This window comes from Arabidopsis thaliana, chromosome 4 (genome assembly GCF_000001735.4).
Source record: "Arabidopsis thaliana chromosome 4, partial sequence".
Classification (NCBI taxonomy): Eukaryota; Viridiplantae; Streptophyta; class Magnoliopsida; order Brassicales; family Brassicaceae; genus Arabidopsis; species Arabidopsis thaliana.
Window position 1 is genome coordinate 10307750 of NC_003075.7, and position 26668 is coordinate 10334417.

A 26668-nucleotide genomic window follows, 5' to 3' on the forward strand; every position below is an offset into this window, starting at 1 on the left:
ACTAAGACCTAACCAATGACACGTTTTCTATTTTTGGACCAATTGAACCATGTTCGAACGCATGTGCAGTATTACATAAACACAACTCATGAAGGAACAATGTTTGTTGAAGAAAATAATTGATAAGAATAATTCAATAATTATTACAAAATAATCCTTAACCACTTACACTTAAAAAAAAAAATAGAACAATATCTGAAAATAAACTACTAAATTAACGTATTAAACCCACTCAAATGTAAAATCAAAGTAAAATAGAAAAAAAAAAAACTTAAACCGGGATTTGTGTGGAGAACCGGTTCGGTTATTCTCCAAAAAAATTCACTATCCTCTTCTTCATCTCACAAGAACCCTAATCTCACTCTCAAAGATTAGGTCTTTCTTTGCTTATACTGTACTCCAATTTCATGGAATCAACCACACCATTTGGCGAGAAGGATCATGAAGATGATTAAGAACACAAGTGAAGAAAGTCCAATAGCAACACCAAGCACAACTTTATTAGGACCATGATGCTCTTCTTTCTTCTTCTCACTAGTATCATCTTCATTTCCGTAATCATAATCTGAATTCGAATCTTCTTTCTGCGGCGGTGGAGACAAAGGCAAACCATGTTTATCACACTGAGCAATACCCAATTTCATCTTCGATGACAATACACTATGGTTGTAACAAAGATCACTGTTTCCACCGATTTTGAACACTTCGAGATTCTTGATAAAGCTCGCATTGAATGGTAGAACTCCATGGAAGGCATTGTTAGCTAGATTCAAGTGTGTGAGATACTTCATTTTGGAGATGAATCTTGGAATGGTGCCGTTTAGTTGGTTCCCACTCAGATCTAAGTGTGTAAGCTCTGGAATGGATGAGATTGAATCTGGGATTGGTCCTGATAGCTTGTTTGAGGATAAAGATAGGTTTTTTAAGGAGATTAGGTCACCGATTGAGTCGGGTATGTCTCCGGAGATGGTGTTTTTGGATAAATTTAGAGACTTTAGGTTTGAGAGCAGAGTAATGGAAGTGGGTATTGAGCCTTTGAGTAGATTGTCTGATAAGTCAATGAATGTGAGATTTGAGTGGAATGATTTAGGGATGTTTCCGGAGAGATTTGCGTGTGAGATTGTCAAAGAGACGATCTCGTGCATATTTCCTAGGATAACGAAGAGACCAGAGGTTGAGACTGGAACAGAAGAGACTGTGAGGTCAGTGAGGTTAACGAGACGAGCTAAGAAGACTCCGGAGAGGCCATTACGGCGGCGGAGGAAGGAGGAGACGGCGGTGAAGGAGTGGAGTGAGTCAGGGAGACGTGGAGGAGGGGAGAGTGAAGGACAGTTGAGGAAAGAGAGAGAGGTTAGAGATGGTGAGAGAGCTCTGAGAGCTGTTGTGGAGATGGAGAGATCGGTGGAGCAATTTGTGAAGGAGATGGAAGTGACGAGGCGAAATGGGGAGCTGGTGTCGCAGGTTACGACGGAGGAGGAGGTGGATTTGGTGGTGGGACGGTGGTTGCAAGGATCTTTGACGGTGGGGATGTTGAGAGATTCAAGGGCTTTGAGTTGTTTTGGGTCTAATGGGGAAGAGGATGAGGAAGGTTTGTGAGGTGGAATGGGAGAGGTGGTTGGAGATGGAGTTGGAGAGAGGGAAGGAGCGGCGGAGATAGTGGCTGAGAGGTGGAGGAGGAGGAGGAGTAACGGTAACGACGGAGGTTTCATGGTGAAGAGAGAGAGAGAGAGATTGAGAAAGAGAAGGATAGTGTCAGAGAAAGTAAAAGAGAGAAAGAGAAGAAGAAGGAAGAGAAAGATTGGATTTTTCAAAGATGGGTCATGTGACAGTTGGGTTTTGTATACTTTTAGCCTTCTGTTTTTGGTTTAATTACGATTTTGACCTTATTCTAATCTTCTTCTTTTCTTCTATATGAACTCTTATTTTGTTGCATTTAGTATTTAACTATGTTTTTGGCTTTTTAGTTCAACTTTGGTTGTTATGGATAGAGATTCTTTTGTTGTTTTTTTGCTATGTGTTAGAAACTTTGACAAATGTAAACAACCTTTTAAAACTCATTATTCGACATGTACCAACCATAATCAATTTATTTGCTTTACATTTTCTCTATGTCATTGTAACCATTCAAAACTCTATAAAGAAGTGTATAAATAAGGTATATTACCAAATGTTATTTCACCAGGATGATTTTATGCTCTGCCCTGGATTTGATCGTGTAATCTAAGACTCCATTGATTTTGCTTTTGTAAATAGTTCATCGATATTAGCATTAGTCCAGTCCTTATGCATTGAGGTGGGGACAAGAAGAATATCATAGGAATCATATTTTTTTGTAACCCCCATACATGAATTAATAAGGGAGGTCTTTTAAAAAGTTTTCGGACAGAACTCAGATTTAGGCAGAAAAAAGAAATACATGCATGAACTAAAGAACTAAGAAGTTGTACACTGCAAGAAACACCATTAGAGTCACACTGTTAACACTTTGTTATAAACGATGCGGTTTTTGAGTTTTTTTTTTGTTTCACTTTGGTCAGAGACTTTTTGTGAGGGTTTACTTCTAGAAGACGGAGTGAACAAAATGAAAATTAGACCTTAGAGCTAATATGGTCAATACACTCATTGTCCTTCGGCATTTAAAATGGTAATTACATTTTTGTTGACTAAATTAATACTACACTTTATGATAAATTAACTAAAGACAACTAAATATACAATAAATGAGTCATTTACACATTAAAAACTAGATTTAATTCATACTAGCGTTTTCACAAACATTCAACTATGTTTACCCCAAATTCAACAACACCTAATGTGTAACGTCAACAAAGATTATTATCTCACATTTTCTAACTTGATTTTCAATCTAATTATATTTCTATCAAAATATGTTAAAAGAAATAATTAATTTGAACTATTTTTAGTAATACCTCTAAAAATCTAACTAGGATAAAAAAAAAAAAAAATCTCATTGTAAACTAACTTCGAAATTAATTTTCTTAATTTTACCTCACTTTCATGTTGAGATATGATTTAAGAAAAACACAAAAATGGCTAAGCATTTAAGAAATAATTTAAAAAAATAATTAATTAATTTAATATATACAAAATCACACTAATGCTACCAACAAACTACAAACGTTAGATTTCAATCCATAACAAATTTATGGGTATAGTAAAAACACACATTAAATGTCTTTTCTTTCTTCTCCTACCTTACAAATACGAGAAAGAACAAAGCTAACACAAAATCGGAAAAAGACTTCACTTTTTTTTTTTTACTAATTAATTAGTTTTTTTTTTCTCCTTTCCAAAACAATGGAGAATTTCGTCGACGAGAATGGTTTTGCTTCTCTAAACCAAAACATCTTCACACGTGATCAAGAACACATGAAAGAAGAAGATTTTCCATTCGAAGTCGTCGACCAATCAAAACCTACAAGCTTTCTTCAAGATTTTCACCATCTTGATCATGATCATCAGTTTGATCATCATCATCATCATGGCTCCTCATCTTCACATCCTTTGCTCAGCGTCCAAACTACGTCTTCTTGTATCAATAATGCTCCTTTCGAGCATTGCTCTTACCAAGAAAACATGGTCGATTTCTATGAAACTAAACCAAATTTGATGAATCATCATCATTTCCAAGCAGTGGAAAACTCATACTTCACTCGTAATCATCATCATCATCAAGAGATCAATTTGGTCGATGAACATGATGATCCTATGGACTTGGAGCAAAACAACATGATGATGATGAGGATGATCCCTTTTGATTACCCTCCTACAGAGACTTTCAAACCTATGAACTTCGTAATGCCAGATGAAATTTCATGTGTTTCTGCAGATAATGATTGTTATAGAGCAACAAGTTTCAACAAGACCAAACCATTTCTTACACGAAAGTTGTCTTCTTCTTCTTCATCATCATCATGGAAAGAAACCAAAAAGTCAACCTTAGTCAAAGGACAATGGACTGCTGAAGAAGACAGGTTCGTTATTAACACAAGAAACCTCAAGAATCAATTAACATAATCAAGACTTTTGATGATTACACTATTCTAGAGGTTTTTACTATAGTCACCCGTTTTTGCTTGTAAATGAAGTTTTCTTGTTTTGGATAATATAGGGTACTGATTCAACTCGTGGAGAAGTATGGATTGCGTAAATGGTCGCATATCGCTCAAGTGTTACCGGGAAGAATCGGGAAACAATGTAGAGAGAGGTGGCATAACCATTTGAGACCTGACATTAAGGTATTTTACTAGTAGCTATAAGATCATGTATTGATGATTATGGAACCTAAAAGATAAAGATTGTTGCAGAAAGAAACATGGAGTGAAGAAGAGGACAGAGTGTTGATAGAATTTCACAAAGAGATTGGAAACAAATGGGCAGAGATTGCGAAAAGACTCCCGGGAAGAACAGAGAACTCGATCAAGAACCATTGGAACGCAACAAAAAGAAGACAATTCTCTAAAAGAAAATGTAGATCTAAGTATCCAAGACCTTCTCTGTTGCAGGATTACATCAAGAGCTTGAATATGGGAGCTTTGATGGCTTCTTCTGTTCCTGCAAGAGGTAGACGCAGAGAGAGTAATAACAAGAAGAAGGATGTTGTTGTTGCGGTTGAGGAGAAGAAGAAGGAAGAGGAGGTGTATGGACAAGACAGGATTGTGCCTGAATGTGTGTTTACTGATGATTTTGGATTCAATGAGAAGCTGCTTGAGGAAGGATGTAGCATTGACTCTTTGCTTGATGACATTCCTCAGCCTGACATTGATGCTTTTGTTCATGGACTCTGATTTGTATTTTTTATTCTGCTTGTTTCAGTTTTGTTGTTTTTTGTTTGTCTTTTTATACGAGACAGATTCCACCAAACTTCAATAATTTGAAAAGATATAAAATATTTTGCTTTTTAAAAACATGTTGATGTTGAAACAATAGAAACCTAACTTGCGGAACCCGCCAAGACTTGTTGCTAAAATAAGAACATTACTTAACTTGTGGCTCAAGCAACCATATGAAAATTTATAAAACAACCAAAACACATATGATCAATCTTTCAAAATACAAACATAACGTATCTTCTCTTAGCAATCGATCAAAAGACAGTTCAGAGAAAGGGAAGTCGTATCGGTTTTGGAGACGAAAGGATTGATACGAACCCAAACAAGTGAAAACACAGAAGCAAGCAAGATAGACCAGAGAATAACAATAGTAGGTGTTCTGTTTTGTCTTCCCATAAGACCTTTGAGGAATGGATAAAGATGAAGAATCACCCAAAAGGCGAAAAATACCTTCCCAAACAAAGGTCCCCAAGCTTCATAACCTTTGTTAAGAGCGTCAGAGAATCCAGCAACAACTCCGACCAAGTTGATTATAAGAAGTGACGTCGGAGGGATCAAGAGAGTTGTCCATTTGACAATGTAAAGCTCACCGAATTCTAAATCATCTGCGGTTTTCGATGTGACTGTGAAATTTGTGTCGAGACCAGCGAGCATTTTGAGGAATCCTTGGAAAACGGCAAAGAGATGAGCTGAGACACCTCCAATAACCCAAAACTGTTCGTTTCTCCATAAGTCTTCGATACTGACTCCGCTCCATCGAAGCTCGAGGACACTCGTTAAGATGATTGATATAAAGAGACCTAGAAACAGCATGCTTGCTAGGTTTGATAGCTGCAATAAAGAACAGAAACAAAGATCAAATTCTCAATCTTGCTGTAACCTAACCAAAGTAATTAGTAGTATGAAAAAGTTACCGTTGGGATGATAAATTTGCCGGTAAGAAGGCAAATAGCTGGAAGAGTACAGTAAGCAACAAGAGGCAAAGAAGTGAATGGGTAGACAATAGTGTTTATATAAGCTAATCTCTGGAGCAACTTGAGGCGGCCTCCGCTGCAACCGTACCACAAAGGACAATGTCGGCTAAGGAAGATCTCAACCGAGCCAAGAGCCCAACGTAGAACCTGGTGAAGCCTATCTGATAGATTGATTGGAGCAGATCCTTTAAATGCTGGTCTTAATGGCATACAGTAAATCGACCTCCATCCACGACAATGCATCTTGAAACCCGTCAAAATGTCTTCGGTGATCGACCCGTAAATCCATCCTATCTGCGAAAACAGAACGAAAGGTTATAAAATGTACTCACAAGAGAACTTTGATATGAAGAAACAAGGCACTTACTTCTTTTCCCCATTCAGTTTTCTCTTCGTATCCACAGCTAATGACATGAATAGCTTCTTTGATGAGCGTTGACGGGTTTACAGAGTCGGGAACACCGCCATTCTCCATAAGAGTAGACTCGATGAAAACCGTAGAGAGACCAAACGTTTTCTCAAAGCTTGTTTGTGAAATCAGCATCGATCTGTCGTACTCATCGTAGTTGTCTAGGTCCCCAAGATTAAAGATTGCAGCATCAAGTTCTTCTCGCTTTGCATCTTTGTAAATCTCGGAAGGATCTTGAGGTTGTTTCTTCTTGGTTAGACAGCAACACGACGATGATGAAGATTGCGGTAAAATCCTCGGTTTTGAAGGTGGACTGTATCCGTAAAGTGCTTGTCTTCTAAAGACAGTACCTGTACCAACATAAACTGGACCTTGAATCCCATCAAGCCCTCTCATATTAACCTGAAAACATCATATCAAAACCACAAAATATCATAAGAAATCTCAAAACTTTGCTTGAAGTTATGAGTATGAGATAACTTACATCGAAGAAAACAATGTTGCGGTTAGCATATCGATCACTCTTGTCGATTCCATCAAATCTCTGTGGGAACTGAACAAAGCAAACGTCTTGACCAACAACAGGATCCATTAAAAAGCACATTGCTTCACGCACGGCTTTGCTATTGTTGACGTAGTGATCACAATCAAGGTTAAGAATGAATGGAGCATTCGTTAAAACCGCAGACACCCTCACCTACAAAGAACAAAATCATTAGGATTGTGCTAAATTGAACGATAAAAGAAAAAGTTTTGAAGTTTACCAATGCGTTCTCTGCCCCGGCCTTTTTGTGATGCTGATAACCAGGTCTCTTCTCTCTAGAGACGTAAACTAATCTTGGAAGTTCATTTCCTTCAATGTCGCGAGCACCGCTATATCCAAGAAAAACCTGCAAGAAAGAAATTACGTGACTAACAAGAAAAGACAGAGCATTTCAGGTCAAATGTTTTAGCTAGCAAACCTGAATCATCCCGGGATGGTCACGAGTGTTGTTCCCGGGCCAAGATGTTCCATCTTGCATTGTCCATCCTTCTTCTGGTGTCTTTTGAGCCTTGGCGACTAAAGCATTCATTCTTATTTTAAACTCTTCATAATCTCTCTACAAGAAGAGAAATTAGACATTAAGTTTTCGATTCAATCATCGGTTAACGCTATATGAGATTAATTTAAGGTTTTAAAGCCCTTGCTTACTTACTTTCATGGCTCTACGTTCTTTCACAAAAGAAGGTTGAACTTTATCCCTCAAGTAATCGATTTTAAGCGAGAAGTAAAACTCGGGAGCTCGTGGCTCGATGGAGTACTTTTTGCAGAAAGGTACCCATTTCCTAGCAAAATCTGCTGTCTCAACCAAAGACTCAAACGAAAGCATTGCAGCACCATCATCAGATACATAGCAAGAGACTTTATCCACCGGATAATCAAGCGCGAGGATCGAAAGAACCGTGTTTGCAGTTATCAAAGGTGGCTCCTTTAATGGATCTACCGTACTAACAAAGAAATCTACAGCTGCAAGCTGTGATTGCTCGCCTTCTCTTTCGAATCTGCATAGTTTTGATAAATGGTTTCATAAAACTTAAAGATTGGTAGTAACTGCGCAGATTAAGCATATAACGGTTATAAAACATTTGTAACCTTGCGGATAACCGGTCGATGTAAGTTTCTCGGTTAATAGGAGACCATTTAGGGAACTGATCCAACACCCAAGAAACAGCAAACCAAATCTCACATATCACAGATGTTAGCCATAAACCGTAAGCGCTATCGACAGGATGCGTGATACGGTAGTTAAAAAACAGAGCCAAGATGATCAACCGCATGATGATGACAATCCTATATGAAGTGATTTTTGTCCTTGGGATAGGAATCACAACCGAAAGCACATCTGTAGCACCAGATTCTGTGTTCCTGAGAATACAAACGGCAGAGACCAAATCAACGTCTCAAACTTTTTGGTGAATGTTATTAGATTAGTACGAGGATGTGCTTACGGTGGCGTATCTTCCATGTGCTGTTGGGTAGGAATCTGAGCCTCATGTTGTTCAGCTTTTGTTGCTTTTGGATCTTTCTTCTTCTTCTTGCTCTTCTTGTCTTTCTTGTCTTTCCAGCTCTCCACTCTGTTCTTCCAAATTGGATTGCCATATTCATCATTCAGTTCTTCAGGAAGAAACAACAATCCCCAAGTTAGTTAAACTATTAATAACCTCACCAAATGTATACAAAGATTTTGGCTTTGTTTCTTAGTTCTTACCACTGTCTATTGTTGAGACTGTACTTATATGTCTAGCATGAATCCCTGAATCCTGAAAAAGTCAAGATAATGTTCTCAAATTTGTAAAATCTAATTAAGACATAAAAGCAACTAATCTTAGCTAAGCACACAAACCTGAGAAGTGTTATTGGTCTGTGTTGGAACAATGGATTGAGTTTTAGATGTCTTTGTCTCAACATCATCAAACACATTCTCTATGAAAGCAAAACAAAACAAAACAAGTTATAAATACTCTTTAACCAAAAAATCAAACTTTCGAATAAAGTTTGTAAATTTATAATTGTACCATCGTAAGGATTGCCGCAACGCAAGCAAATTCTTCGACCTTCTTTGAATTCATACTCAAGACAAGCTTTGCAGATCGGGAAACTACACTCATGACAAGCCACAAAGAACTCTCCGTTTGATTTTACACCAATCTCTTCACCACAAGTGTTGCAGATGGGAGACCTAGACTCCATCATCTTCGAATTCCCCTGTTTGGAGAAACAGAGAAATGAACCCTAATTAGGGATTGAGATTTGGATGGATAACAAGTTTGAGAAGCCATGAGAGTGGAGGTTTTGTAATAAGAGGAAAAAAAGTTATTAAAAAAAGTTTGGTGGATTGTGAAAAATCGGAAGTTGAGAAGTTTCTTTCACTGGTTTTCTGAGAAAGCTGATGGGTAAGCTAAATTTGGAGCTTTTTTGAAATGATTTTGCGGGAAAGTGAAGGAAAGTTTTAGTTGAGAGGAGTGACACATGTTCTTTGTCTCTAACCAGCGGCAGATACTAGCTTGCTTGCCTCCTAAGCGTCACCGTACTTTCTATATCAAGCTAACATTGAAGTTGTTATATCCGGTTTATTCGGGTCGGGTTATTCACCATTGAAGTTGTTATAATTTTTAAGTAAATCTTTTCAATCACCAACTTTCTATAAGAAAAATAAGAATTAAAATCACTTTTTTGAATCAAATTAATTTTAGCATTAAAATATTTAAATTTATAGTGTAAACAATTATTTAAGACATAAAATTAAAATTTATAGTTAAAATTATAAGACACATATGTATCTAAAAAAAATATTTAGTTTTTTTTTTATTTAGGTAAATGACAATTTGTGACAAATATTAAAGTCTTAAACCTAAAATTTTAATTGTCTTTGTCAGAAGAGAATTTTCACCGTTTACTACTAAAGAAAACACTCGTCATTTGGTTTAATATCTCTAATCTCTATAACAATTTGAGCTTTAGCTGTACCAAAAATAAATTTTGAGATATAATATCACTTCTCTAATTTTGTTTCTGCTTAATCACTTCTCTGTTCATTAACGTTTTTTGCATAATTCTACTCTACATTTGCAATGTTAGAACAAATCAATCTACACTCTTAACCAATTCAGTCTTTGCATCATCACATCTGAGTTTCCTCTGGTCTACTGTCTCAAATAAAACCGTTGACCAAATACAGCAAAACCATCCATCAAATTCGACCTTCTGATTTTGCTCAGATAAGTTGTAAGGGTTGAAGAATACTAAAGTTATGGGTTTCTACGTCTCTGTGGAAACAACTCTCTCTGACATTTCTAAACTCGACCAGGAAGAAGATTGTGAGCTTCTATAAGAAACAAGATAGATGATGAAACTGATGTATCCAACTACTCCACCAAAAACCAGAAACCCAACAAGAAACCCTTCCACTTCAGCCATGAAGAAATCTAGAAGAAGATACCCATTTATCATCATCACAAACACCGCCACAGTCCAAGCTAGCTTCTGCAAAGATCCCAACTAACTCGTTACAATCAAAAGCACATAACAATAAAGAGAGATGACAAAAAATTGCTTTACCTCAAGCGAAGGTCCGATCTTGAAGACACCCATGATATGTTCATTAGAAACCATAGTCAAAAGAGGAATAACCGCGAAAGGAATCTGCATCGACTGAAGAATGTTAAGCCATTCGTTTAAAACATCGAGCGAGCCCTCGGATGTGTTAAACATAATAGCAACAAACATAGTAGGTACAATAGCAAAGCTTCTCGTTATAAAAGCTGATAGCCATTGTTCCATTTGAAGATCTAAGAACCCTTCCATTATAAACTGTCCAGCATAAGTCCCGGTTATAGTACTGCTTTGTCCAGCAGCTAATAAACCAATCCCCCAAATGTATAGTATCGGGAAAACACCACCGCCATATTTCTCTTGTAGGTAATATCCCGCGTTAACCAGTCCTATACTATCAGCTTGTTTGGTTCCATAAAACCCTTTCGCGAAAACCGCAGTTACAAACAAATTGATCATGAACGAAACAAAAAGCGCGGCTGACGATTCGATTGTATAGTAGTTAAGAGCTTCTTGAACTCTGTTTATCTCCTTTGGATCCGTCTTCCTAGACTGCACTAAAGCTGAATGCAAGAACACATTGTGAGGCGTTATTACACATCCCACAACTCCAACAGCTTCTCTAATCGTCTTTGATCCGAGTTTCGGAATAATAATACCTTTCAAAATCATCATCAAGATAAAACCAAATCAAGAAATGACATCAAATAAGAGACAATGCTTAATCTTACAAACTTACCTATGAATAGTTCTTCAACACTTGGCTTAGTTTCATTAAACATCCAAGCGAACGAAAGCGCCATTGTCGCAATCAAAACCGCGAAAAGACCTTCTAATTTCCTCATTCCACATTTCTCCAAATACGAAATCAAGAAGCTGTTTTTTCACAAACAACACAAATCAAAACTTGTGTTACAAACAACACCGCAAAAAGACCTATTTTGTTTTTTAATAACTCAGGTGATCCTAAAGGCGTTCTAAGCCAAAGACCTAGTTTTGCTTACCAATCAAATGATGTGATGATAACACCAACCCAAATAGGTAAAAACCCTCGAGTCAAAATCTGAAGAGCGATCGCGCTTCCGATGACTTCTTGAATATCAGCTCCGATCAAAGCAACCTCCGCCATGAACCAAAGCAAGATTCGCGCCCACGAAGGATACTCACTTCGACAAATCTCCGCTAAATGTCGACCCGTGGCGACACCGATACGAGCAGAGAGAAGCTGCATCAGAAGTCCCATTAGCGTCGCCCATAGAAGAAGCCATAGGAGAGAGTAACCAGCCACAGCTCCGGCTTGTAAATCTCCTTCGATATTTCCTGGATCTAGAAACGCGATGCTCATGAGAAATCCAGGTCCGGTGAATTTCCATAGCTTTGCCCATGAGAATGGCGGAACTGAATCGTAGGTTTTGTCTCTGTCTTCTTCTACGTTCAGGATCTGATTCTCCGGTGGCGATTCGTGAAGCTCGTCCTCCTCTGGCTGAGAGGTTTCGGGAACTAATAGACGTTTGAATTCGCCGTTACTGTCGTTTGGTCTCTTAGGGCTGTTTTCTTGGCGGGAAACGGTGGATCCCGTCATCTTAGTAACGGAATATTCTTTCGGCGTTACTGACGACGTGATTTGTTTTAAGAAAATTTTAAAAGATTACATGGATTATTTTGATAAAATTAAAATTAAAGTCAAGAATAGTCAAATGAGAAAACAAAAGCAAATTCTAAAAATGAACTGTTATTAAAAGTTTCTATTATTAGAAACTGAATTGTGATCTCTATTTTTTTGACGAAAATTTTCTAAATTGGTATAACAAAAATTAGTTGTGTTCAAGGATTAGCACAATAAATATTGGTTTAGAGATATTTGCGGATTGAATTAAAAACAAACCATAGACCAGAACCGGTTAAATTACAAAATCCCTTAACCGGTACAGAATCAGACCAAAGCTAAGCAATTTTCAAACAAGCAAATCAAAAGGCATAACATAGTTTGTTTTCCTAAAAAAAAGCAAACATCTTCAAAAACAAAATTTGAATGTAAAATTTAAAAACCGATTTCAGCTTTAGGACATAAGACCATTTAGTTGGAGCAGCAACCAGTTTTCTTCACTGCGGAAACATCAACATCGATCTTCTCTCCTTTCGAAGGAACATTACCGGAATCTTCACCAGCCTCCATTGCTTTCTTGCTCACAACATGGTAAATCTGAGTGAGTACTTCAGAAAACGCGTTCTCAACATTGGTAGATTCAAGAGCTGAGGTTTCCATGAAGTAGAGTGATTCATTCTCTGCAAAAGATTTTGCATCTTCGGTTTGGACTGCTACAAGATGGCGAAGATCGGATTTGTTTCCCACAAGCATCACAACTATGTTTGGGTCAGTGTGGTCACGGAGTTCCCTTAGCCATCTCTCAACGTTTTCGAATGTTGAGTGTCGGGTTACGTCGTAAACAAGAAGCGCCCCAACAGCTCCTCGATAGTAAGCACTAGTGATTGCTCGGTATCTAAAAATAGCGAAAAGAGGAGAAACAAAAACCCGTTAACGACTTAGTCATTGAAACTCTGTTAAATTAGAAAGATAGGAACATAATAAGAACCGAAATGACAAGAAAGACTTCAAAGCAATAAGCTCTTCAGCTTCAATGGTAGAAAACGATCATTAAAGAAATCGATATCGTCATCAGAATTAACGAACATATAGAAACACCATGAACATATACGATACCGAAGATTATCATCAACCACTGGTTGATCAAACTAATCAGCAAAACAACAGAATTTCTACAAAGCTGGTAACTTTAAGCATAATTGTTGAGTTCTCTCATTATACACAAATACAATGTACACTTCACCTCCAGTAATTATATACACGATCACAGGTTAGGTTGATTTCTCAAGCTTTCTCTACGATAAACTGATTCCATTAACTAAGACAGATCTAATGAAATTGTATTGACTCCACAATGCATCAGAAGGCCAATACCTAAAACACAGATCGAGAAATGAACAAATGAAGACAAAATCAAAGAGACGGAGCTTAAACCTTTCTTGACCAGCAGTGTCCCAAATCTGGGCTTTGATGACTTTTTCATTAACATTCAAGCTACGAGTCGCGAACTCGACCCCGATCGTTGATTTAGACTCGAGACTAAACTCGTTCCTGGTGAATCGAGAAAGCAAATTGGACTTTCCAACACCTGAATCACCGATCAGAACCACCTTGAATAGGTAATCGTAATCATCATCTGCTCTGTAACCCGCCATTAACACTTCTCACTGAATCAAAAAAGCTTCACACTTTCAACGAATAAAGAAACGAAAATTGCTCTATGATCCCAGAAAATTGAACAAAACTTCGATTTTGCTTTTTTACTTTCTTCTTTATTCTCTTTAGATTCAAATATTTATTCCTCAGATTTCTACAGAAAGACACAGACTTTGAAAAAAGTTAGGGTAAGACTGGTGTCTTTCTAGCTGGACCATGATCACCGATAGATTCTGGGTGAAATATTTTGTATACATGTACTAAACTACCCCGGATTCACTCCCTAAGATCAGGGGTAGATCCGACATTTCGTTAAACTTTTGTATGTATATGTTACATGCTTTCATTTTCTTGAAAAGGTCAAAAAGTAGTGGTGGTGGTCATGTTACATTGGTAAACGGCGATATTTCAGTCACTCTCAATGATGATCTAACAAAAATGAAACATTTCTAGCTCTATCTTCTAGTTAGTGGATTCTGTATATACCCAATGGGTTTCAACACACACTAAAATGGAAGCCCATATGGGCTAATCACATAGTAGTTGTGTGTATTGTCTAAATTCTTTGAGGTTAGCAAAAACTCACATATCTGCTGCCATGTGAAAAGAGTTCAATGATTTGTGTATTATGTAATATGTAATCCAAAAACGCATCTGTACATTAAGAAAAGAAACAAAAAAAAGAGTGAAAAAGGAACATAGACAAATGTTCTGTGCTCCTCTCCACTCATCCTCCATTATTAGCCAAAAAATCCATTATTTTGTCATTACCATAAAAGTCTCCATCAACCCTTTTCCTCATGAAACCCTCCTATCAAAATTTAGATTCTTTACTTTTTCTTTTCTTTAAAAAATGTCTGAAACTCCACCTACATCTTCATCTTCTTCCTCTGTTTTAACTCAGAATGTTACAAAACCAGTTTCAGACAAACTTCTTCAGAAGTACATTGACGTGTCTGAGTTTCAGTTTGATTACCAGACAAGCGGTATCTGGTCTCCACCGTTTCAACGGACTGCTTTTCTTACACCACAAGGCAAAATTCTCACAGACAGAGAAATGGCAGAGAAATTTCAGAATCTTGTTGAAGAACCTCCACGGATCAAAAGGTACAATCTTTATTGTTGTCGTCAATAAGCTTTTGTAAATCTTATCTACAATGTACGATATATGGAGTATACAAACATGTTTCTACACGACTCTTTTGTTGTTGTTTTTACTTTTGGAAAGATTTTTAACGAAGATGAGACAACACACAGTTACAAAAGTAGATAAAACCTGGTTTAAACTGCAACAGTGCTCTGTTCTAAAGCTTCTTTACCGGTGATTCCATCTTTCAGAGTCTTGAAATACTCATTGTAGTCTTTCTCCGGTGGAGGATTCTCAGGATCTACCGTGAAAGGCTCGCTAAACGGAACCGTACTTTTAACCTGAAACAAACAAACAACACACAAAACAGCCCAATTCAGAAATTTAACTTTTTGAATAGCAACCCGGAAAAATCGAAAAATTGATGATTCTTTAAAAACCTCGAAGGTCTTGTTAAGAGCATACGGGCTTTCTAAAGCAGCGATGCATATACGCGCTACTTCGTCTCTTGATACCTTCCCCTATATAAAGGTAAAGTTGGTTAGGTTAGTTAACTTAAAGAGTTGTTGGATTTCAAGGAGAAGCGAAATTGAAAATACCGTAATGTTGTCTCCTTGTTCGAAAATGAGATCAGCTCCGGCAGGCTCTTCTGTTAAAGCACATGGCCGTACAATTGCAAATGGAATCCCGCTGTCGCGTATCAGATCCTCTCCCTAGTCATTCAAAAGTAAGAGCTTTAAAATCTTTTGAAAATGACTTTTCCAATTTTCTGCGAAGCAGAGAGTATAGAGAGACAAACCTTTAACTTGTAAGTGAGAATGAAATCAAGCTCTTTGTTTAATCTCACGGCCGGAGGTTGTTTGCTTAGATCCAAACCGGGTCTCTCTGGTCGAGTAACTCCCGCAGAGCCAACGTGAACAAACCTGTAACGATAAGTAACGAAATGCTAGTTCAGCATTTAGTGAAGAGTTTGGTTTCTAAAAAGCAAGAAACTAGATCAGACCTTGGAGTGACGGGGTCTTGGATATAAGCTCGAATGCTAGATAAAGGAAGCTCGAAAGGTCCTTCTTTGAATGTAGGGTTAAGCTTACCATCATACTCAAATTTGCTAAACATAAGCTGAAAAATAGCCAACTTATTAATCAAACATTTAGAATGGGAATTTTAAGAGGGTTAACACAAAAAGGAAAACAAACCTGTAGTGAAATGATACTGCTTGCATTAAAAGGTGGTGCATCTGTAACTGTACGTGCGCGAAATACAGGTCTTAAAGACGAGAAAGGTAAGCGTACCTATGATTTAAAGTAACAGAACTATAATTAATCTACCCACAAAAGTATATCGAAAATGAAAGACAAAAGTGATTTTACTTACAGATTGCCATTGGCCTGGTGAAGTGTCAAAACTGGCGGTGTAACCAACAGTATCCCAATCTTGGCTTGTTCGGACGATTAGCTTATAACGGAGTCCATCACCTTTTAGTCTTAGCTCTAGACCATCATATGCAGAGACATTCTCCGCCTCGGGAAAGTTCTAGAAGAAAAGTGTAAGACTCATGCTTCAGTGAGATAACGAAGGATAAAAAAGCTTGGAGAGATTCTGACATTTAGTCGTACCCTTTACCTTGGTTCGGACACTCGTAAATCCGCCATTATTTGTTGTGGAAACAATTCCTAACAAAACATGTTATGCTTATATAAGTAAAACCCCAAGAGAAGGAAAATGGCAAATAGAGTTGTTATCTTATCAAACCTTTAAAAATTCCGGTAGGTCCACCGTTTTCACCAGCGGTTAGATCTACTATGAAGTTACTTTCGCTGACACCTCCCATTACAACATCATCCAATGCTCCCCAAGGTAGATCCTTAAACGTGTTATCTATACAGATATATTGGTAAGTCTTTTATAATGCCATGTCAACTCATAGAAACCTAATCAAGTTCCTTGACCCAACTTACCCCCGACACCAAAAATAAGCTTCCCATTCTCAAGTCCAACACCATCTCTAACAGCATTGATTAAGTTCTTCATTCCAATGTATTCCACTAACTCGGGAGAGTCGCCTTTTATCTGTGAATAACCAAAATCTATAGGTTTTAGTTTTATTGAACATTGAGCACTAAATTCATCAAAACAATACTCAAGAAATGTTCTTATAGTCCCAGTACCTCTGGCTCGAAGAACCTGACTCCCTGCATTATAACCAATATCCAAACAGAGTCATTTCTCAAAGCTAGAATCTAAAGTTCAAAGCTTTTAAGAAATTCCATTCAGAAAAATTCACCGACCTGATTATATTTTTGTCTCTCAGGTGTATCTCCTTCCTTTGGACCAACAATAACAGAAACAGCATTGATCACTTTCCTCACTCCTTTGAACTTTTCAGGAACCAATGTATTCTCCTTTGTAATATCTGCAACAATCTGACAACATTGAAATATATGCAGATAGTTATCAATGGTCTTATAACTATAAAAATAACAAGAATACAATGTGGAAAATTTCAGTGGACTCACCAAGTCAATCTCAGGTCCTAACATCTTCCGAGCCTTCTCTTCATTTCTAACCTATGATTATTCCCCAAAAAGTTAAAGACTTTGCCCACATTTTCAAAATCAGAATTAAAACACAAGAAAAGAGAAACCTATCGAAAAGTTTAGTACCAATGCTTTAACAGGCAACCCTCTTTTCCTCAAGATATCAACAATCCTTCTTCCTACACCACCAGTAGCTCCAGCCACAAGTATGATTCCAGAAGTTCCCATTTCAGCAACCGGTTCCTCCGTTGCTCCGTTAGTAAGTTTCTCAAACACCGATGAAACAAACTTCACAAGCAAGAAACAATCAATTACTTCAAATGACTATATTACACCTCTCAATGAGAATCAAACAAAAGTCCTCATATATACCTTTAGAGGAGATGGTGGTCCATTGAAAAAGTACAATGTTTTGACGAATCTACCAAAGTCCCAACCTTGAGAACCTGATTTCGCAGTGACCCGTTTTCTGTAAGACCTTAGCTCGAGAGAATGTGAAACTTGTTGGTCACGAAGACGTCGGCTTTTATCATCAAGTTGAAGAAACGGTTTAGGAAGTGAAGTGTACTTAGAGAATTTTATATCAATACTTGATGAAGAACCCTGCAAAGTATTAACAGAAAAGTCTTCAAATTTATTGAGAATTTTGCAGACTCAGTTTCAGAAAACAGACATATTTAATAAGAAAAAACTGAGAAAATGCTTAACCTGAAGTTTGATGATGGAAGGAGATAACGACGATGAGAGCTTGAGTGAAGACGAAACCTCCATTTCTGAATTCAACAACACTCGAAAGATTGAATTCTGGAAAAATCTCAAAAGCGCAAAAGATTTTTGTGCTGTGGAATCGATAGAGATTGTAGACCACACACGTGGGGAAGTCTCAGCGGTTTGTTTTCCGGTTTAATTAACCGGTAGGGTGGTTCCGGTGATACCGATCTAATTCAAACGACATAGTTTTACTCTGATGAAGTTTCACGCAAAAGATTTAATGAGGAAATGCGTCTGCCGGGAGTCGAACCCGGGTCTATTGCTTGGAAGGCAATTATCCTAACCGTTGGACTACAGACGCTATTGTTAAGCATATGAAAACTTAATTATAAATACCAAACTAAACAGAAGTTAAAAAGCTTGTTGCACTTGCTACCTGAGGACTACCAATTGTTTTACTATATTGATAATGAGATTTAAGAAAATAACCACATAAAACATTCAGTTGTTTAAGTATGTATAAGTTACTATTCTTAAGCCAATGTCATCATAGTAACATGTAATAGAGCTGGCTTTTTCTTATCTTGAGCTTTTGACTTTTGTTTGAGACTAGTAAATTTTATAGGATAACTGAAACTAGGCTTTATCAAACATTACATAGAAGAACATGTGGGGGACAATTTAGTTCTGTGTGGTGGTTAGTTTTGCTTAATATTCAAGACTGACACGTGGAGCCTAGCAATGCCGCCGCAAAGAAGCAATGGTGGGCAATGGGCACGTGATTTCTAATTTGTACATAAATTTAGCCATTTAGGTTTAGACATTTTCTAAGTATTAGGTACTGAAATTTTAGATTTGGATGTTGAAATTCCATCTGAAATATGCAGTGAGTTCTATGTTTGGATCGGTTTGTATTTGTCCATCTACGGATAGCCAAAATTTCAAAAATTGAATATCCAAATTGTTTGGTGCACAAAAGAAAAATATATATTCAAAAGATTCAAATTAGGTAAAAATTCTCAAAATACATTACTATTTAGATTCAAATTATATTTTTTTAAAGAACAAATACATCATGGAGTTTCTTTTTCTTTGGATTTTAACATTTGTCTACATTAGTTAGAACAAATTTATAAAAATAGGGTTATAAGTTTATAGCAAAGTAAATCCTGAGTTTATTAGATAAAGATTCTCTTCACCACTTACAAGTTCCAAGTGTTAAAGCATCAGTTTGGGCTCGAGAATCAAAACACTTTCCAAATTAAAACGTTAAAGTTTATGCGTCAGAGAGATGTCTACCTATGTGAAGTCACCTTTTTAGTCCACTGTATTTTGGAACTACAACAACCTCGATTTTTAGGTGTATTTTATAAACTCATCCCTTAATTAAAAAACAAATTCATCCTCGCAACACTAATTATACTACCTGTTCTATTTTAAAAAGTCAAATGTACAAAAAGAAAAAGTCAAATTTGTCTCCAATATTTTCTTTTGGGTATAGATAACAGTATGGAAGTATTTATTGCAGAAACGCTAAACCATGATACATACTGTAGTACTGTATTTTAATGTGGTTCTAATGATCACATTAATTACAAATACGTTGGGAATCAGATACATATGTCAGAGATGAAATCACAAATAAATTCAACCATTTGTCAACATTTAAATGTTCTTTTTCTTCTTAAATGGATTGGAACTTTTATACGTTTTTTTCTCTCAAAATATTTAACATTTACTTTCTTCTTTATACAACGTTTCCTTCTACATAGAAGATCAAAAGAAGTTTTGTATAGTAGATCAAATACTATCATCACTTAACCAAATTGGCTTGATATACTGTCAAATCATGAACATAAACGGTCGCTGTACTTAGAGTTGTTCAATACAACAATCTTGTTCACGAGCCGTGCCTATTCCCGACTTTTTCCAAAGTAGTTGATCAATTTAAAGCATCCACACTAGCGCCACACATACAATAAATATTATCAATGTATACAACCAAAAAATAATGTGAACAACGTTATAACAAACTATAGAGAAGATTCCAATAATGATGATATGACTTATATACATGTCTCGACTTTCTTTTGTATAGCTGCGATAAAACATAACTTTTTGTTATTCTGGGACCATTAATTATAATGTTTCACTTAAAAAGTGATTTTGGTCCCAAAATGTTACAGGTACTAATTACCAAGTTCTACAACTAGGTTAAAAGTGAAAACACACACTCACAATATAGTTCGACTATTTATCTATATATTAAATCAGTATGGTTCTGATTCTACTGAGTACCGAGATTTATATATATAACTTCCATGCTCTAGGATTTGTGTCCGGAAAGTGTTATTTTGATCTGTTGCCAATTTTGTGTCCGGAAAGAGTCATCTCGAACTTTATCGACGTTGTCTAATTTCTGTTTTCAGTTCTAGTAAAACTTTTATTCATTTACTAGGAAAAAAAAGGATCCGAGTACTCAACATACATAAAAAGAATTCAGGTGCCTAAAACTTAGATTCGATCATATATATAAAAATACAACACATACCATACATGTATCGTTGTTTTTTTTGTGTGTGTGTGTGTAGCCATGTTGCCATTTTGTAGTACAAAAATGTCTCATGAGTCTTGTAAAAGACACGTGATAACGGCTTCCTTCGACCAACCAAATTACTAATTTCCAAAATATAGAAATCGGTGGACCATGCGTACTCCATACCTCCCATTTATTAGTTTTATCCGAATCCTATGCCAATTCTTCACTTGTGTTGTACGTATATTAATTAGGAACAAGTAAATTTCTTTAAAGTGTTGAAGCTATATATGATCTACACTGAATTGTGAACTAATTCTGTGATCTATAGGCATACGTTATATTTACAGTTAAGATTAGTTATATCATATAGCAAGTTTAGATTTTGAAATTACATCTTCCTCGTTTTTGTTTTCACAAAAATAACAAAAGTAACTTGAAAAATTAGTGATCATCTCGGCCTCAATGTGTGCACGTGATCTGACGTTGACCGTAATATTATAGTCCGGAGTTTTTTTTTTGTCGTATCCTATTCTTTGGGTGCTTGTATAATTGCAGTTTTGGGAGTAATTAAAACACACCAAGTCCATATTTTTCATAATGGAAATTTGGAATTTTATTTGAGACAGTAAACATTTCGATAGTTTATTTTATAACAACCTAGGATTTTCTTTTGTTCCGCCATATTTAGAAACAAATCTTAGTCCATCACTTACAGTCTTACACTGTTAAACACTATTCATCTCGATCATTTTTAATGATTTTTATAGTAATCATCTTTACAATTGATGAGACAAATCAATTTTGAGTGGTTGCAAAATAGAAACCTTAACTTAATCAAAAGAGGCCTGATATTAATTAAGAGCTTCCACAAATTTAGAATCTTTCTTTTCATCATGATTAAAAGGGAAAATATATGATAATTATTTTGGATTATTACTATTTTGATGAGTAGAAAGATTTGACTAGCTTGAGTGGACATTGTTCTCCTTTTACCATATTTATTGAGAAAATAAAAAAGAATTCGTTATTTAACCAACATTATTTCAAATGTAGTAATTTTCGAAAGTAAATTTTAATGGATATTTCCAAGCATTCAAATAGTCAAATGGACCAATGATATTACTAAGAAACATCAGAAAAAAAAGAAAAACACAAGAATAAGAAAATAAAATGCCAACGACTAGTTTTAAAATCTGTACTTTTTTTTCCTAGAAAATTTGTACAAAAAATAACAAAAACCCAAGGCGTATATTCAAAGGTCGAAACTTTATGGTAATGTACTAATGTCTCAGTGAAAAAATTCAGAAACTTTTTAATACCCTAAATTTTTTTTTTTTTTTTTTAATACCCTAAAACTTTTTAATACCCTAAATCTTTTTAATTTAGGAAAAGAAAGAAAAAAGAACATACTAATTTCTATTGCATGCTTCTCTCCTACAAACGGACACTTCTTTATTGGTTTTGTTCCTATCATAAGCCTCTGTGTTCGTGTCTGCAACAGATCTGTCTCCTCTTTCATTTTTCTTTTTCTCTTTAGAAGAAACCGGAAAACAACAAAACCCTCTACCCGAAAGGGAGGTTTTTAAAGCACTGTGCCAAAAAGCCATCGTTTTCTCCAGAAACCCATCAGTTTCCTCTGAATCCTGCATGTGAAAGTTTGGTGAAGAAAGAGGAGAGAGATCTGTGATTTCCTTTAAAACGCTGCCGTTTCTCTCCTTTTTTTTGTTTCTCTTTCTCTTGATCTCTGTTGTTCTGTGGCTGATGATGTCACTAACAACGATGCCCACTTGCCTCCATCAATTTTTCAATCTCTCTCATCTTCTTTAATGTGATACAAGTTCTCATCTTCAGTGTATAAGAATCATAAATTTTGATCCTTTAGCTTCTCTGTTTCTTCTTCTTCTTCTTCTTCCCTTGTAACAGAGAGCTCGAAAGTTTTCATTTTTCTTTCTTTCCCCATCTGGGTTTTCAATTTCACTAATTTACTACTCCTGATTTGGGTTTTTTGAGATTTTGTGGACTTAAAGCTATTGCCATAGTTTGTCACACAAAATCACTTCAAATTTGGAAACTTTTTGCAAAAATGAGATACAATTCGATTTGGTACTTATGCAAGATTCCGAGGAGGAAAGAGATGATATTTTTCTGCTGAATTAATGACGACGACGACTACTACTACGACAAGGGTTGCTTCTTCTTCTTCAACACGGAACAATCGAATTCTGAAAGATGCAAATGGAGATATCGGTGAGCATCTTCGTAACCATATCCATTTAACGAATTGTATTCATTTGAAGAACAATATGCATAAGCAGAGTCCTGTTTTAACTGACCGTGCCTTAATGAGAGACCTCATTGTTCTCCAAAGGTCACGGTCTCTTAGAGATCCATCTGCGAGCCCTCCTGCTTGGAACACGCCTCCTTCTGTTGTGGATTTGCTTCCGAAGAAAGGAGATCTTGTGGAAGGAGGAAGAAGATCTGTTGATTTAAAGAAGTCTAGTCGTAGGTTGTCTGCTTTGAGTGGTTCTTCACCTGTTGTCAACTTTGGGACATCTAAAGTGACTCCTTCTGATGAGAGGTCTGGTCCTGTTAGTGGTGAAAGGGATAGTGGTAGGAGAGTTAAGAGAGAGGAATCTAGTAGAAAGAGTTATAGAATTGGGGATGATTATCAAAATGTTAATGAGGTTGTTTCTCATGGTTCGGGATCAAAAGCTAGTAGGAGGCTTAGTAGGGTTAATGATGCTATGGTTAAGACATTGTCTGATCAGTTAAATGAGGTTGTTGTTGGTGATAGTGATGATGTGGTTTCATCTAATGTTCGTCCACGGGTTAGGTATGGAGGAGGTGGTGGTGGTGGTAATACTCGGGGATGTGCGGGTGGAATGAGTCGGCCTAAAAGACGGAAGTTTAGAGGGACGAGGAGAGTTCGGGGTAAGAGTAGAGATACTGGTGGTGGTAAGAGTGAGATGTCTGTTGCTTCTAACACATTGCCTCAAGTTGAGAAGCATGATGGAGAAAAAGAGGGATTTGGGGAACAGAACATGACAAAGGCTTGTGGGATTCCATTTAATTGGTCAAGAATTCATCACCGAGGGAAAACTTTTCTTGATAAGGCGGGTAGGAGTTTGTCTTGTGGTATGTCTGATTCGAAAGGTGGTAGGAAAGGTGAAACTAATGAGAGAAATGGTTCTGATAAGATGATGATACAATCTGATGATGACTCAAGCTCTTTTATCGGCTCTGATGGTGAAGCACTTCCTTTACTAGTTGATAGTGGAGAGAATGATGGTTGGGTGCACGATTACTCGGGGGAGCTAGGTATTTTTGCAGACAGTCTGCTCAAGAACGATGAGGATTCTGACCTTGCTTCAGAAGGAAGGTCAGGGGAGAAAAAACACAAAAAGAAGAGCCATGTAAATGCTCGGCATCGACATCGGCAACAGCATCAGAGTCTTACTGAAAAATACACACCTAAAACATTCCGGGATCTTCTGGGGCAGAATCTGGTGGTACAAGCTCTTTCTAATGCAGTTGCTAGACGAAAGCTTGGACTTTTGTATGTCTTCCACGGTCCAAATGGAACCGGAAAGACCTCTTGCGCTAGGATATTTGCAAGGGCTTTGAACTGTCATTCCATGGAACAACCAAAGCCTTGTGGCACTTGCAGTTCTTGTGTTTCACATGATATGGGTAAAAGCTGGAACATTCGGGAAGTGGGTCCTGTTGGGAACTATGACTTTGAGAAAATAATGGATTTACTTGATGGTAATGTGATGGTTTCATCTCAGTCCCCTCGGGTGTTCATATTTGATGATTGTGATACTTTGTCATCTGATTGTTGGAATGCGTTGTCCAAAGTGGTGGATCGAGCAGCGCCACGTCATGTAGTCTTTATCCTCGTCTGTTCGAGTCTTGATGTTTTGCCTCATGTGATCATATCTAGGTGCCAGAAATTCTTTTTCCCGAAACTGAAGGACGCAGATATAGTTTACTCATTGCAATGGATTGCATCAAAGGAAGAGATTGAGATAGATAAAGATGCATTGAAGCTTATTGCTTCAAGATCAGATGGTTCATTAAGAGATGCTGAGATGACTCTTGAACAGCTGAGTTTGTTAGGACAGAGGATCTCTGTTCCTTTAGTTCAGGAACTGGTAAGCATTGTTCTGTCCCACCACCATATAAAACAATTGAAAGTATATTTTTTTGAAGATAATTTCGAATTGGTTTTAATTCTTTCAGGTTGGGCTTGTTTCTGATGAAAAATTAGTGGATCTTCTTGATTTAGCTTTATCTGCAGATACTGTAAATACTGTGAAGAATCTGAGAACAATAATGGAAACAAGTGTAGAACCATTGGCTTTAATGTCTCAGCTTGCAACGGTCATAACTGATATTCTTGCTGGTAGTTATGATTTCACTAAAGATCAGCATAAAAGAAAGTTTTTTCGACGACAACCATGTGAGTTTCGACATTTTCCAGCCTACCTAAATTTCAATAGCTTTGTTTTAGTCTTTTGTTCTAATCCAACTTTTGATTTGTTATAGTACCTAAAGAAGATATGGAGAAACTGAGACAGGCACTTAAGACGTTATCAGAGGCAGAGAAACAGCTGAGAGTATCAAACGATAAACTGACTTGGCTCACAGCCGCGTTGCTTCAATTGGCTCCTGATCAGAACTATCTGCTTCAACGTTCGTCCACTGCAGACACTGGAGGTAGAGAAAGCTCAGATCACCATCTGGATCCTTCTAGCGATGCAGCTGGTGGAAGAAGTTCTGGTTTGGACAGAAGAAGAGGTGATAGTAGAAAAAACCGACCCGCTGTTGAAGAAATTTGGTTAGAGGTTATTGAGAAGCTTCGAGTTAACGGTTTGAGAGAGTTTCTTTATAAAGAAGGAAGAATCGTCTCTCTTAATCTCGGATCAGGTAATGCATTTCGTATAGACAAATCTTGAATCTTTATTATGTTCAAAGTTTCTGTGAAGCCAACTTGTTTCTGGTGTTATGGCAGCTCCTACTGTGCATCTAATGTTCAGTTCTCCGTTAACCAAATCCACGGCTGAGAAATTCCGAAGCCATATTATGCAAGCGTTTGAGGCAGTTCTTGAGTCACCTGTCACAATAGAGATCAGATGCGAGACAAAAAAAGACCCGAGAAACAACGTGCATCATCATCATCATCACCCAACTGTGAAAGACAAAAGCCTGCCACAATCTTTAGCACTCATTGGCCATGATTACAACATCGATGGAAGTGGAAGAAGTGAGATAGTTGAAGTTACTGAATCTAATGGACAAAGACGACAACAACAGAAGCAACAGGAAGAGGAGAGGACAGAGCCAGTTGGTTCCTCTGCGTTAGCCCGAGCTAGAAGGAAACATTTGGAAGCAAGCCAGAGTCAGAACCAGAGCCAAAGCATTGTGAGAGGTAAGGTCTCGTTGGCTCATGTGATTCAGCAAGCTGACGGATGCTCACTCCAGAACGGTTGGTCTAAACGCAAGGCCGTGTCTATCGCCGAGAAGCTGGAACAAGAAAATCTGTAAGAATCTCTAACACTTAATCAAACATCATTTCAAAGATAGATAAAAGTAAAAATGTTGACTCTTTTTTTTCTTACAGGAGACTTGAACCAAGATCAAGAAGCTTGTTATGCTGGAAATCCTCAAGAGGCACACGTCGCAAGGTAACATCAAAACCCTCTTTATCTTCAGTGAAAATCAAAACTTTTTGGTTATGAGTAATTGAAAAGATGGAAACTTTGACATTATAGGCCACGAGGTTGAAGGTGAGAACAAGAAGGGCAAGACCACATACGTTACTTAAGCTCGTGTCGTGCGGCAAATGCCTGTCTACGAGATCTCCAACAAGATAAAGGCTTTAATTCTCTGATCGATCATACGCAGATTTTACTGTAGTTTCAATCAATGTAGCTTTTTTCTTTGCATTTTTTAATCTTTCTTACCACAAAATAAATGGATTAATTTAACTCTTCAAAACCATTCGTAAGAGAGATCTTTATTAATGTAGATGCATCAAGAACTGCGTTATGTAAACCACAGACGCTAACACACATGATTATTCGTAAGGACGATAAATGAAAGTTGTTCAACGAGGAGATGATATTTGATCAATATGGTTCAACGATCATCCTCCAATTGCTAAGAATGTTGTCGACATCATTCAAAAGGTTGAGCCATTT

The 26668-nt window shown here is 37.0% G+C and overlaps 7 protein-coding genes, 1 long non-coding RNA gene and 1 other non-coding gene across 10 annotated transcripts; 3 read left to right on the forward strand and 6 right to left on the reverse strand.

The window, feature by feature from the left end:
• Nucleotides 1-60: 60 nt before the first annotated feature.
• RLP51 (receptor like protein 51) lies at nucleotides 61-1842 on the reverse strand. Its single transcript, NM_117992.2, has one exon. It carries the CDS (start codon nucleotides 1707-1709, stop codon nucleotides 414-416), a length of 1296 nt encoding a protein of 431 aa, NP_193611.1. The 5' UTR covers nucleotides 1710-1842; the 3' UTR covers nucleotides 61-413.
• A 1438-nt stretch (nucleotides 1843-3280) lies between these two features.
• Nucleotides 3281-5355, forward strand: MYB98 (myb domain protein 98). The gene is made up of 3 exons (NM_117993.3): nucleotides 3281-3995; nucleotides 4133-4259; nucleotides 4329-5355. Exons 1-3 carry the CDS (start codon nucleotides 3319-3321, stop codon nucleotides 4806-4808), a joined length of 1284 nt encoding a protein of 427 aa, NP_193612.1. The 5' UTR covers nucleotides 3281-3318; the 3' UTR covers nucleotides 4809-5355.
• IRX1 (cellulose synthase family protein) lies at nucleotides 4875-9137 on the reverse strand. The gene is made up of 12 exons (NM_117994.4): nucleotides 8793-9137; nucleotides 8621-8700; nucleotides 8486-8537; nucleotides 8226-8391; nucleotides 7870-8142; nucleotides 7433-7778; nucleotides 7199-7336; nucleotides 7001-7126; nucleotides 6721-6933; nucleotides 6195-6638; nucleotides 5768-6121; nucleotides 4875-5684 (listed from the first exon to the last, which is right to left on the reverse strand). The coding sequence occupies exons 1-12, from the start codon at nucleotides 8968-8970 to the stop codon at nucleotides 5097-5099; spliced, it is 2958 nt and encodes a 985-aa protein (NP_567564.1). The 5' UTR covers nucleotides 8971-9137; the 3' UTR covers nucleotides 4875-5096.
• Nucleotides 9057-9374, forward strand: AT4G06845. Its single transcript, NR_142044.1, has 2 exons — nucleotides 9057-9171; nucleotides 9277-9374. It is a non-coding gene; the product is annotated as an other RNA (long non-coding RNA).
• Nucleotides 9375-9666: 292 nt separating this feature from the next.
• On the reverse strand, nucleotides 9667-11987 carry NRAMP5 (NRAMP metal ion transporter family protein). Its single transcript, NM_117995.2, has 4 exons — nucleotides 11334-11987; nucleotides 11069-11205; nucleotides 10336-10988; nucleotides 9667-10260 (listed from the first exon to the last, which is right to left on the reverse strand). The coding sequence occupies exons 1-4, from the start codon at nucleotides 11909-11911 to the stop codon at nucleotides 10036-10038; spliced, it is 1593 nt and encodes a 530-aa protein (NP_193614.1). The 5' UTR covers nucleotides 11912-11987; the 3' UTR covers nucleotides 9667-10035.
• Nucleotides 11988-12112: 125 nt separating this feature from the next.
• Nucleotides 12113-13824, reverse strand: RABA1d (RAB GTPase homolog A1D). Its single transcript, NM_117996.6, has 2 exons — nucleotides 13370-13824; nucleotides 12113-12830 (listed from the first exon to the last, which is right to left on the reverse strand). The coding sequence occupies exons 1-2, from the start codon at nucleotides 13588-13590 to the stop codon at nucleotides 12407-12409; spliced, it is 645 nt and encodes a 214-aa protein (NP_193615.1). The 5' UTR covers nucleotides 13591-13824; the 3' UTR covers nucleotides 12113-12406.
• Nucleotides 13825-14310: 486 nt separating this feature from the next.
• Nucleotides 14311-18157, reverse strand: AT4G18810 (NAD(P)-binding Rossmann-fold superfamily protein). Of its 2 annotated transcripts, NM_001203835.1 has the most exons (17): nucleotides 17924-18067; nucleotides 17588-17818; nucleotides 17342-17503; nucleotides 17195-17245; nucleotides 16967-17101; nucleotides 16847-16870; nucleotides 16637-16748; nucleotides 16431-16556; nucleotides 16302-16351; nucleotides 16053-16211; nucleotides 15875-15970; nucleotides 15682-15797; nucleotides 15478-15601; nucleotides 15278-15391; nucleotides 15119-15199; nucleotides 14879-15019; nucleotides 14407-14612 (listed from the first exon to the last, which is right to left on the reverse strand). In NM_001203835.1, exons 1-17 carry the CDS (start codon nucleotides 17984-17986, stop codon nucleotides 14514-14516), a joined length of 1884 nt encoding a protein of 627 aa, NP_001190764.1. In that variant the 5' UTR covers nucleotides 17987-18067; the 3' UTR covers nucleotides 14407-14513. The 2 variants fall into 2 exon arrangements, with proteins under 2 accessions (NP_193616.2, NP_001190764.1); NM_117997.5 differs by having other exon boundaries at nucleotides 14311-15019; nucleotides 17924-18157.
• A 58-nt stretch (nucleotides 18158-18215) lies between these two features.
• AT4G18815 lies at nucleotides 18216-18287 on the reverse strand. The gene has a single exon. It is a non-coding gene; the product is annotated as a tRNA-Gly (tRNA).
• A 3576-nt stretch (nucleotides 18288-21863) lies between these two features.
• AT4G18820 (AAA-type ATPase family protein) lies at nucleotides 21864-26634 on the forward strand. Its single transcript, NM_117998.4, has 6 exons — nucleotides 21864-24619; nucleotides 24708-24927; nucleotides 25014-25394; nucleotides 25480-26008; nucleotides 26089-26152; nucleotides 26240-26634. Exons 1-6 carry the CDS (start codon nucleotides 22622-22624, stop codon nucleotides 26339-26341), a joined length of 3294 nt encoding a protein of 1097 aa, NP_193617.3. The 5' UTR covers nucleotides 21864-22621; the 3' UTR covers nucleotides 26342-26634.
• The last annotated feature ends 34 nt before the right edge of the window (nucleotides 26635-26668 follow it).

Coding starts and splice junctions, on each gene's coding strand:
- RLP51 (NM_117992.2), bottom strand. CDS start 1,709: ATGAAACCTCCGTCGTTACCGTTACTCCTCCTCCTCCTCCACCTCTCA.
- MYB98 (NM_117993.3), top strand. CDS start 3,319: ATGGAGAATTTCGTCGACGAGAATGGTTTTGCTTCTCTAAACCAAAAC. Junction 3,996..4,132: donor TGGACTGCTGAAGAAGACAG/GTTCGTTATTAA, acceptor TGGATAATATAG/GGTACTGATTCAACTCGTGG. Junction 4,260..4,328: donor ATTTGAGACCTGACATTAAG/GTATTTTACTAG, acceptor AGATTGTTGCAG/AAAGAAACATGGAGTGAAGA.
- IRX1 (NM_117994.4), bottom strand. CDS start 8,970: ATGATGGAGTCTAGGTCTCCCATCTGCAACACTTGTGGTGAAGAGATT. Junction 8,392..8,485: donor AGTCTCAACAATAGACAGTG/GTAAGAACTAAG, acceptor TTCTTCCTGAAG/AACTGAATGATGAATATGGC. Junction 7,779..7,869: donor ATCGACCGGTTATCCGCAAG/GTTACAAATGTT, acceptor AAAACTATGCAG/ATTCGAAAGAGAAGGCGAGC.
- NRAMP5 (NM_117995.2), bottom strand. CDS start 11,911: ATGACGGGATCCACCGTTTCCCGCCAAGAAAACAGCCCTAAGAGACCA. Junction 10,989..11,068: donor TGTTGAAGAACTATTCATAG/GTAAGTTTGTAA, acceptor TGATTTTGAAAG/GTATTATTATTCCGAAACTC. Junction 10,261..10,335: donor AGATCGGACCTTCGCTTGAG/GTAAAGCAATTT, acceptor GGATCTTTGCAG/AAGCTAGCTTGGACTGTGGC.
- RABA1d (NM_117996.6), bottom strand. CDS start 13,590: ATGGCGGGTTACAGAGCAGATGATGATTACGATTACCTATTCAAGGTG. Junction 12,831..13,369: donor GACACTGCTGGTCAAGAAAG/GTTTAAGCTCCG, acceptor CGCTATTTTTAG/ATACCGAGCAATCACTAGTG.
- AT4G18810 (NM_001203835.1), bottom strand. CDS start 17,986: ATGGAGGTTTCGTCTTCACTCAAGCTCTCATCGTCGTTATCTCCTTCC. Junction 16,557..16,636: donor GCTTATTTTTGGTGTCGGGG/GTAAGTTGGGTC, acceptor ATATCTGTATAG/ATAACACGTTTAAGGATCTA. Junction 15,798..15,874: donor GCAGTATCATTTCACTACAG/GTTTGTTTTCCT, acceptor GCTATTTTTCAG/CTTATGTTTAGCAAATTTGA.
- AT4G18820 (NM_117998.4), top strand. CDS start 22,622: ATGACGACGACGACTACTACTACGACAAGGGTTGCTTCTTCTTCTTCA. Junction 25,395..25,479: donor CTCTCTTAATCTCGGATCAG/GTAATGCATTTC, acceptor GTGTTATGGCAG/CTCCTACTGTGCATCTAATG. Junction 26,009..26,088: donor AAGCTGGAACAAGAAAATCT/GTAAGAATCTCT, acceptor TTTTTCTTACAG/GAGACTTGAACCAAGATCAA.